We start from the raw sequence: 10,616 nt of genomic DNA on the forward strand, positions 1-10,616 counted from the left end.
TTCATTCAGGTCCTCAAAGTATTAATAAAATGCCAAATTAAAGGGAATACAATGAGAAGAGTCACAAAGCCTAACAAAAACTGAAACAAAAATCTCAAGATAAACCAAGTTCATAATCTCTCCTTCTAATTATTGCTAGAGTTGTGAATTGGCAGCACCCAGTACATCAAAAAACATGGACCGCATATTAACTACTCTTTCAAACTGAGGCCTGATAGCCAATACCTTGTCCCCTCATTTGAGCAGTTCATTATCTCTTTTGAAGAAAATCCATGAAATATATATTAGCCACTCCTTATACGCCACCAATAGCTTTTATACACAATACTACAAGTGGAACCTTCTCACAGTGTTGTGATTGGGAAAGCTCCTGGTCAGTATTTAGCCAACCCTGACCAATGCCAGGATACTTCCAAGCCATACTGGTCATACCCCCGTTTTCTCTTCAACAGATAGCACAATGTAGCTCCTATGGTTGCAGGTGAAAAAATTACATGTAATGGTTTTGTAGCAGGGGTTTCAGCAAGTGTGGCTTGTTAGCTGATTTCATGACAAGCAACACCTGGGAAACTCCTTCTTCTACACTACCATTAAAGCTAGGGGAGCTATCTCCAACTGAGTAATAGGTGGGGTGGAGGTATTTCTTTGCCATGTGTGTTTCTTAACCCCTGTTTAAATCATCCCTTCATCAAGTCAGGGGTTGGACCAATGGTTCCCAAACTGTGCTCTTTAAGGGATTTTGGACTTCAGCTCCCAGAATCCCAGACCATTGGCCAACATGGCTGAGGCTTCTGGGAGCTAAAGTTCAAAGTCTCTTAAAGGGCACATTTTGGGGACCACTGGATTAGACAGATAACAAGGCCTTCTCAGCTCTGTGATTTTACTTCTGCAAACCCTAGAATTCCCCTGAGAACATGCATTTCTTTTTTCCTCAAAGGCCTCATGTTTGCTACAATGTGGTCTTTACATCATGTCTCCTGTGCATTCTTTAATTTGCCCACTTTTATACCAGCAACCTATGATCTAAGCATGGAGAGGCAATTTATCTTCCCAAACCTCACTCCTAAGCCATAGGGCATCAGTGGCCTTAACTGTGGCCTTTTCTAAGACGCAGAGGGGCAATGCAAAAGGTGAGACACAGTACAGAAAACTATGGTCCGAAATACACTTCAGAAATAATCTAGTTCAAGATGCTTTAACTACTTTGGCTCAGTGCTAGGCAATTCTGGGAACTGTACTTTTGTGAGACATTCAGCCTTCTCTGTCAGATAGCTCTGGTGCCACAATAAACTACAATTCCCAGGATTCCCCAGCACTGAGCCAGGGCAGTTAAAGTGGTCTCAATTGGATTATTTCTGCAGTGTGTTTTGGACCTATGTTGAATGGATCCTTTACAGAAGCATTAGTATCCAATTTCAGGACTAGCCTGACCACTATACAGAGTGAGGCAACTGCCTCAGCCTCAGATGCAGAGTAATGATGTGGGGCAACAACAGGAGAAGTACCCAGATGTTTCTCCTGAGCCATTCATCTGTCCCAGAGGGCAAAGCTTAATGTGATACATGGCCTGTCCCCTGCACTCTCTACAAAGGCTGCCACTCTCAGGTGTGGTGGTGGACTCTCTCTTGTTGCCAGTATTGAAGTAAAACTCAACAGTTAATCCAAGTTCACTTCAGTATTTGGAACGTGTGTGTGTCCTTTTGGTTCAGGCAGCAAAATATGTTAGACCAGCCATACAAAACTCTCTTTCAATATTAACCACACTGAGAAGATGTTTATCCCATGTTTTGGAACATGTTTGAAATTTAGTTGGAAAGCAAGCACAGTAGTTTCAAGGGGGATGGGGTGAAAAGTTTATCTGCAGAAGCTCACTGTTTCTGTATGAAAAGAAGCAAATTTGCCTTTACCTGCCACTTTTAGCACCTGGTGACTTGTCAACCTGAGGCACAGATGGCATTGTCAACCAAAGTCAGTCAGCACTACAGACAACAACTTCTAAAATGCACTATTTTTCCCCATCACCATGCGACATGATAACTTATCCAGCATGTCAGACAGTTATATTAGACACCCTTCTATTACAAACCACCTGCCAATGATGGAATAATATAATAGCACAGTATTTAATTCAGGCTAGTTCCTACCTACTTAATCCAGATTTTTTAACATGTATACACATACAGGAAAACACTTTTCCAGATCTACATTCCATGCATGTTTTATGGTTAGAGTAATATGAGAAATATCAGAAATGCTTGTCATCCTAGCCTTTCAAAAAAGAAAAAGAAAGAAACTACACAAGGGAGAATTGCGGTAATATTCTGAGATTTAGGAGCATGCCGGACACTGTTGTGAAGGCAGTTTCCTTCACAGATTTTCATTATTTTCTACTTAGGGTTTAATTTGAATCAGGTTGTCACTGGGAATATTTGACACTCTTTAGATTCAAAAGCCTCAATCCTATTTATTTGATCAAGATGATCTCTGGCCTTCTTTTCCACTACCATCTTCCTCTTTCAAAATTTAAAGTACCAGTAGCTCAGCTAATTCAGGAAAAAAAAGTTTCTTCTCACACAAAAATTAAAATCAGTTGTTAAAACTAGCAAATAAGCATTATATTTCATTGGCAACTTCATACAGCAATTTCATTTTCTACTGGCCAGTTTCTGGGTTCAACTGAAAATGTTACTTCCATCCTTAAAATCTCAAATGACTGGGGACCAGGATCTTCCTATATGATCCTGGCTAACCAGTGAGGTTTGCTGTACAGACCTTCATGCATGCGCCACAGTCTTGCTTATGGGAAAGGGTTTATTCACCAAGTATTGTACAGAATGTGGAATTTTTTGCTCTAAAATGGTGGAATTAGATTGTACATCCCATTATACCAAACACTGTTGTCAGGGGTAAGCAGTTGAGGCTCCTCAGATGTTCTGTTTTGGACTGCAGCTCCCGTGAGAACATCTGAAGATCCTCAGTAGCTTGCACTGACCTACCTGAGTCACTGATCTGTAGATTGAAGACCTATTTGTTTTAATAAGCCTTTAATCTTCACTTTCTGTGATTTTTAAAAATGTGTTCCCTCTAATGTACTGTTTTATTTATTGTCTCCTTTTTTGTGTGACAGCTTTATTATTTTATTATGGTGTTCACATCTTTCCCCCCAAATGCGGATATTACTCCCTTTGAATGCACCCTTGGCAGTACAGAGATGGGGGTTATTTAACAACACAAAGAAAGTGTTTGAACTATACTATTCCAAACACACATTGTTACTTTTTAATGTTAAAGCTGCATTCTCAAAGTACACTTGCTAGAGGGTAAGCAAGCAAACACCAGAGTACTTCCTTGTGAGTAAAAATGTACAGGATTGCACTGTTGTGCTTCATTCAGTGTATTAGTGATACACTGAAATTGGGGAATTGATTTACAATGTGGGGAAGTGCCAAATGTCAAGCCTAGAAAGGTTACTTTTCTGAGCTATATCAAGTTGGGAAAATTTTGAAATTAAAGTTCAAAAAAGTCAAATTTTTCAAGATCCAGTTCAGTGGTAGAGCACAAAGCTATGCAGACAGAAAGTCCAGATTAAGACTAAGACCCTTTCCTGAAATTATGGGGAATAATCATAGGCTCCCTAGCACTGAGCCAGGACAGTTAAAGCAGTCTCAAACTGGATTATTTCTAGTGTGTTTTGGATCCACAGCTCTGTGCTTGAGGGACACACAGTCCAATTTACTATTAGATATCTTATATTCCACTGGTGTAACATTAGGATTGGAGGCAGATTCTGTGGGTGTACCTGGGGAACATTTAGACTATTTCTTTAGCTTCCGAAGCCTACATGCAAAACCACATGATGACGCAACAGAGTGGCTGTAATGGAGAGATTGATGTGTCACATGAACTGGATATAACATTCCCTATGCTTTATATACCTGTGGGTAGATGGATGTGATGTAGGTGCAGATGCAGATGTATCTACCTCATGTCCCTGTGTGGGAGAAAGTTGTGATATAAATAAAAGGAGGGAGGGAGGAAGGGTTTAGTTACTGTAGTTAGGCTGTTGTCATTAACATTTACAAAATAAGCAAAATGTGGTAAAACAACTTATGCAGAAAGTACAAGATACAGTACTGTACTGAAAAAACCTTTGGCAATACAATCTTCCCATCTCAACCCTGGCACACTGGTGGTGCAGTGGTTAAATGCTGGTACTGCAGCCACAAAGATGGGTTTGATTTCAGGGCTCCAAGGTTGTTGATTCAGCCTTCCATCCTTTCATAGGTTGGTAAAATAAATACCCAGCTTGTTGGAAAGAATTGGTTTACACGTTGAAAACTGCTTAGAGAGTGCTGTGTTAACTGATAAGCAGTATAGAAATGTAAATGCTATTTAATGTAGGTGAATTTAACAGGCCTGACTAACAAGCAGCTGTCGGTGACCCAAGAATTTCCTTCTAATTTCCCAATAGGTAGGGACACAATTCACAATCTGTGCATTGCCTGGCTGGAAATGCATTTAGAGCTAACCCTGACCCAAGACACGAAGAAAAGAGGCATTAGCAAGATATAATGTAGCCAAAGCAAGTTATGCTGTACATTAAAGCTGAGAGTTTTTAAATTTTGTTCTGTGTTTTTAAACCTTTTTTTTCCATCTTCTTTACCAGATATTTGGAAATGCCTTCCAGAAATAACATCACAAAAAATTCATCCAAGTTAAAGGACTGTCAGCAAATGCTAAACGACACCCATACAGAAGGTACAGAGAGAATAAAAGTGAAGAGGAGGCAAACTGAAAAATGCTGTGCAACAGAAACAGATACCATCCTAAGCAGTCCCGAATTAGATAAGAAGCAGAGAAATTATTCCAAGAAGGGTGAAGATCTGTCTCGAGATGATCTTTTATTTCTTTTGAGTGTGCTTGAGGGTGAATTACAGGCCAGTATATTTCTAGTTTCATTATAAATACATTTTTAAATGTGTTCTACACTTGTGTTGTTGTTGTGTGCCTTAAAGTAATTTCTGACTTATGGTGACCTTAAGGTGAACCTATTACAGCATTTTCTTGGTAGAATTTGTTCAGAGGGAAGTTGCCTTTACATTCCTCTGAGGCTGAGATAGTGTGACTGGCCCAAGGTCACCCAGTTATTTCCATGGTGGAATGGGAACTCAAATCCTGGTCCAACACTCAAACCACTATACCAGGCTAATAGCTCAATTCTCTGAATGTCCCCTCAGAATTACATCTCAGAGCATTCAATGGGAATTACTCCAGTACATATGTACAAACTATAGCCTAAAAGACTGTATTATGAACAGACAAGTCTCTAGTCCAAGTCTCGCCTGCTTTGAATTTATTAGGTCATCTTTTATGGCATCCTGATCATGGTGACAGCAATTTGACTAACCTCTTCCCAAGCTCACACCATTTCTCGCATTCTCCTCTAACACAGAGTTTAGAATATTTAATTACGATTTTTAAAATTAACTATAGGTATCTGTGTCATCCAGTTGTGAGAAAAGTTGTCAACATCAAACTATAATTTAATTTGAACTCTAATTTAACAAGTTGGTTTCTTTCAACAAGCCATCATTAAGTTTAGGGTTTGTGAAAAAACACTGAACTATGGCAACTGGTAAATAAAAGCTTCCAGTTTCTCCTTTCTACTGTACTAGAAAATGAGAAAGAGGTATGTGATTCCAGAGGGTGGCTGGATTTCACCATTCATACTATAGTTTATTGCGATGTTTGAATCTGTGCACCTTTCCCCTATTTTTGCCATCAATCTGAAAGACAGAGGTTGCTGTAAGAATTATTATAGTGATTATATACATGAAGTATTTTGCATGTGAAGCAAAAATTATATACATCAATATACAATTATCTATGGTAAATAAAGTGCTATATCATGCATCATGAATACAGTAGTTTTAGTATAAAGCAGTAGTCTTCACTATAAACGTACTACATAAATACTAAGTAGTAAAACATACACAGGCCAAATGACTAATATTAATATGGAATATTGAATATAAGTCAAATATATTAAAATGCACTGGGTGACATAAGATATGAATACTTATTGGTACAACGGATTGGTACAGCTTTAAATGCTCATATTACTCTCACAAACTGAAACAAGAGTTAGGCTAGTCTTCCCAAAGGGGTGGTAATACAGTTCAGTAAAGACATGGTGCCATACTAATATATATTTAATACAACATATTCTAGAATATCTCATTTGAATTCCCTCAACTAAGCTTAAAAGATCAGCACTCCTTTTTTTAAGCATACCAGCAAAAATATATAATTTTAAACTAGCTGAAACAAAGCTTTAATAGAATGATGAAACACCTTAATATCTCACAAACTGCACTTTTCTAGACGTCCGGAGGCTTTGGCTTTTGGTCTTTTTTAAAAAGTTGTCATATATAGGTCTAAATACTACTTATTGTGTATGTTAAAAAAACACTGTAATATGGAAGCAAATACCAAAAGACAAAAATAGATTTCTCCATGGAATTTTATTTTGAAATGAAGTCTGAAATAGAAGCAAAAGAAGAGAACTGCATATGCATAGCAATACAAATTATCATCAATGATATAAACAAAGACCAATAATTGATTTTCACTGTTAGTATAATATGGATATGCTTGTTGGAATAGATGCACTCAATATAAAATCAAAGATTGGATACGCTAAATGGCATATATAACCTGAGTGAGGGGATATTTGCATATTCAAGAGTCTGAAAATTATCTCTACAATTTCAATTATTTAATAAAACTGTAATTGTAAAGATAATTTTCACACACTCTCTGTGTATCAGTCAGAAAAACAGAGGCACCTATTCCGTTGGAATTTGATCAAATAACTGAAGATCCCATGCACAGGAAACAAATGGAAATAACTAATCTTAAGTATCTTTTAAAGAATTAGGATTCTTTGTCTTGGTATATTTTCTGAACATGGCATAGTGGTTTGAGTGTTGAACTATGACTCTAGTGACCAGGATTAGATTCCCAGCTTGGTCATGAAACTTACTAGGTGACCTTAGTGGTTTGAGTGTTGAACTATGACTGGGTGACCTCCACGACATCAAGATGGTGGCGCCCGTGTAGAACGAGTGCCGCCATTTTGTACGCGCTCGACACATACTAGGGTTAGGGACATCCAGAAAGGACGCCCCTTTCTAACCCTAGTACGTGCTGAGCACGTACTAGGGTGCCCGTCTATAACAGGCCATTATTTCCTGTTAAGGGGAGCTTGATCTATGGCACCAAAATGAATGAGAGACCTCTAAAAGCTCCTGTTATGAACACTCCTGCTCAAGTCTTGCAAATCTAGGGTTGTGCTTCCTTTTTCCAGCATGTGGTCTTTTCTATTCAGTCATATGATATCATGATGTGTCCAACATTTGATTGCCTCATTTTGGTCGTTTTGGTTTCTAGTGAGAGTTCTGACTCGATTTGATCTCAAGACCTGTTTACTGACTTTTTTGCAGTCCGTGGTAAATGTAGAACTCTTCTATAGAATGTCCTGGACTGCGGCCAGCACACACAGACACACGCCGATAAGAATGGCTTAGCCCACCAAGTGGAAGCAGGACACAGACCTTGCAAGGAGTAAGCGTGAGAGCAGTCCGAGAAGCTAAGCCGAAGTCAGGATACCAGAAGTCAGAGCAGTCCGAAGCCAAGCCAAAGTCAGGATACTGGGAGTCAGAGTAGTCAAAGCAGTCCAAGGTCAAAGCAGCCAGAAGATAACAAGGGTCCAGTCCGAGGTCAAAGCAACAAGGAGTCAAGATACAAGGAGCCAGCAGCAATCACATCAAGGGATCATGCAACAAACTCTGGCACTGAGTGGAGGCCTCTCTACAGCTTAAGTAAGGGAAACTCTCCCCCATGCCACCTGAGGCTGGTTGGCTAATTGCCTCTCTGCAATCCTCTTGGATCTGCACCTGCAAGCACTCTCATCCCTTCTCTGTTTGTAAGTAGGCACATCCAGGCAAGCTTCCTCCCCAGAGTCACCACTAGGCTGATGCACCCACTAGGACCTGGTTGGGCCTCCTCCTCTGGGGCTGGGAGAGCATAGCTGGGACCTGGCAGAGCAGGATTACCACCTGGTGTAGCCTCAATTAGCTCTTGCTCTGGAGGAGGCTCATCCTCCTCCTCATCCTCCGAGAGCTGATCTTGGCTGGCCATGACATCGAAACACATTTCAGATGAGTCCTCTTCTTGCCAGATTTCTTCATTGTCTGACTTTTACAACAATACAGAGCCTCATCAAATAATGCAGTTTGATAACATTTTAACTGCCATGGCTCAGTGAAATTGAATGCTGGGATTTGTAGCTTGTTGAGTCACCAGAGCTCTCTGGCAGGAAAGGCTAAATAGCTCATAAAACTAAAAACCCCAGAATTCTATAGCACTGAGCCATGGCAATTAAAATGGTGTCAGACTGGATTATTTCTGCAGTGCAGATGCAGCCAAAGAAACCAGACATACTGTGGCATGGATGATTCTGACTTTTATGTTTAATGGTATATATTTACACTTTAGGATCTTATCTTGTGCTTTCATAGCTGCCCTTCCATGCCTTAGTCTTCTTCTGATTTCTTGACTATAGTCCTCATTTTATAGTTTTTCTGTGGGATTTTCAGGCTATATGGTCGTGTTCTGGAAGACATAGCCACATAGCCCGAAAACCACACAAAAAACTATGGATTCTGGCCTTCGACTTCACGCTCTCATTTTAGTTAATTACTGAGACTTACTACAGAAAATCACTAGTAGATTCAATGTCTTTAGCTATATTTTTACTGCAGAAATATTGAATTTTGACTCCACTTTAAATGTCAAAGGCAGGCAACAGGTGGGAGACACTACCACACAATGTGATCAGTGAAGCTGCAGGGCCCCTGAAAAGATGTTTCATGCAACCCGCATCCACACCATGGCTGTAAAGGCTGTTAGTTGCCCTTGTCTTTCTCTCACATCAATACTTTGACGGACCCTCTCCCCCCTGCTGCCCCTTTGCTTCCCTCTTTTCCCCTTACTACCCCCTGGACAACAACAATGAAAGCTAATATAGCAAGAGAAAGATGTATGTCCAACCTGCCACCCATGTCAGTGAGACTTAATGGAAATTTCCTTTCCAATTTGGCTTGTTTAACCAACCATGGACATATTTATATAGCAGGATAACCTCAAATGCAGAAATTTCCACTTACGAAATTTAGGAGATAATATGTACTGGTCTTGTTAGTTCCTTTAAATTGATGTTGTGTGTCCTAACTGGTTTATGTGTTTTTAACTGATGTTAAGGAGCCCTGGTGGTGCAGTGGTTAAATGTCGGTACTGAAGCTACTCACTCACAGTCGCAAAGTTTTGAGTTCAGTACCAGTCAGGAGCTCCAGGGTCAACTCAGCCTGGCATCCTTCTAAGGTCACTAAAATGAATAGCCAGCTTGTTGGGGGCAATTAGCTTGCACATTGTAAACTGCTTAGGGAGTGCTTAAGGGCACTGATAAGCGGTATAAAAATGTACTTGCTATTGTTATTATCCGTTGTATATTAATCTCTTGCTCCCTCTGATTCATGGAGAGGAGCAGGTAATAAATAAATTATTAGGATCATCATTAGATACATAACAAGCTGATTTATACTAGTTATGATCCTACACTTACTACGTGATTTAGTTTTCAGGTTCTGGATTTTGGGACTGAACCTGGAGTCATATTTCCTGAATATGAAAAATATTTATTTATTTAACATCCCACCTTTTCCCCCATCACAGTATTCATGGAGGCTCGAATGCACTCTCACACCATGCCATGGCTCATTCCACTTTTTATAAACTTAAGAGCACAATCTAATTGTGGTGAGGTACAGATAACCCAAAAAGGGTGGCCTGCCAGTGCCTGGTTTTGGTCCGTGGGGTAGCCGCAGCCTCCAGACCGCAGGGCTTTTCCGTGGACCAAAAAGAACCCCACAAAAAGCGGGTTCTTCTTGCGATGCCATTATGACGTTGCAGTGTGCCAATGGCGCACTCACATCGTAATGGTGTCGTGACATGCGGACACTATGCATCTGGCATGTCATAATGGCAGCACCCGTCTTTACAGGGCACCACCATTTTTGACACCCTCATCACATGCAAGGTGAGAGGGGCATCTAGAAGCGCAACCCCAAGGCACCCCTCACACATGACGAGGGGGTCCTTTTTGGCCTGTCTGGACTGGGCCTAAATTGAAGCAGCTTTAAAATCCTAGAGGCGTCATTATGACAAATTCAAAGGCCTGTTACAGACAGCCAAAATAAAGCTGCTACGAGTCACAGTGGAGGTATGGTGTTTCAATGATGCATGCGTCCTAAGAGTCCAGAAGTCACACCAAAGCCACGCTCCATTTTGGCTGTCTGTAACAGGCCACCGTGCCTGGGTTTAGCTGGACTGTGCATCAGCTATTTAAATTGAGAAGCATCATGTCTCTGCTTGCTTGTCATCAAAACATTTAAGATGATACAGGAGCAGAATCTCAACTAAACATTTTGGCCACGAAATTCAAAGGCTATTTTTAAAGAGTATCTTACATCAGCCACTTTGAAAAGCCTGATTCT

General features: G+C 40.3%; 2 protein-coding genes across 3 annotated transcripts in view; one reads left to right on the forward strand and one right to left on the reverse strand.

The window, feature by feature from the left end:
• The window catches only part of CMSS1 (cms1 ribosomal small subunit homolog), a 257,043-nt gene that overhangs the window by 154,562 nt on the left and 91,865 nt on the right, over positions 1-10,616 (reverse strand). The window lies entirely within an intron of this gene.
• The window catches only part of FILIP1L (filamin A interacting protein 1 like), a 231,808-nt gene that overhangs the window by 132,213 nt on the left and 88,979 nt on the right, over positions 1-10,616 (forward strand). Inside the window, exons 1-2 of one of the 2 annotated variants that reach the window (XM_042456822.1) lie at positions 1,094-1,130; positions 4,667-4,937. In XM_042456822.1, coding sequence (XP_042312756.1) covers positions 4,677-4,937 — 261 coding nt within the window. In that variant the 5' untranslated portion in view covers positions 1,094-1,130; positions 4,667-4,676. Of the gene's footprint in view, positions 1-1,093; positions 1,131-4,666; positions 4,938-10,616 lie in introns of those variants that run through there. The other variant, XM_042456821.1, reaches the window with a different exon arrangement.

Source organism: Sceloporus undulatus, chromosome 3, assembly GCF_019175285.1.
Source record: "Sceloporus undulatus isolate JIND9_A2432 ecotype Alabama chromosome 3, SceUnd_v1.1, whole genome shotgun sequence".
NCBI classification, from domain to species: Eukaryota; Metazoa; Chordata; class Lepidosauria; order Squamata; family Phrynosomatidae; genus Sceloporus; species Sceloporus undulatus.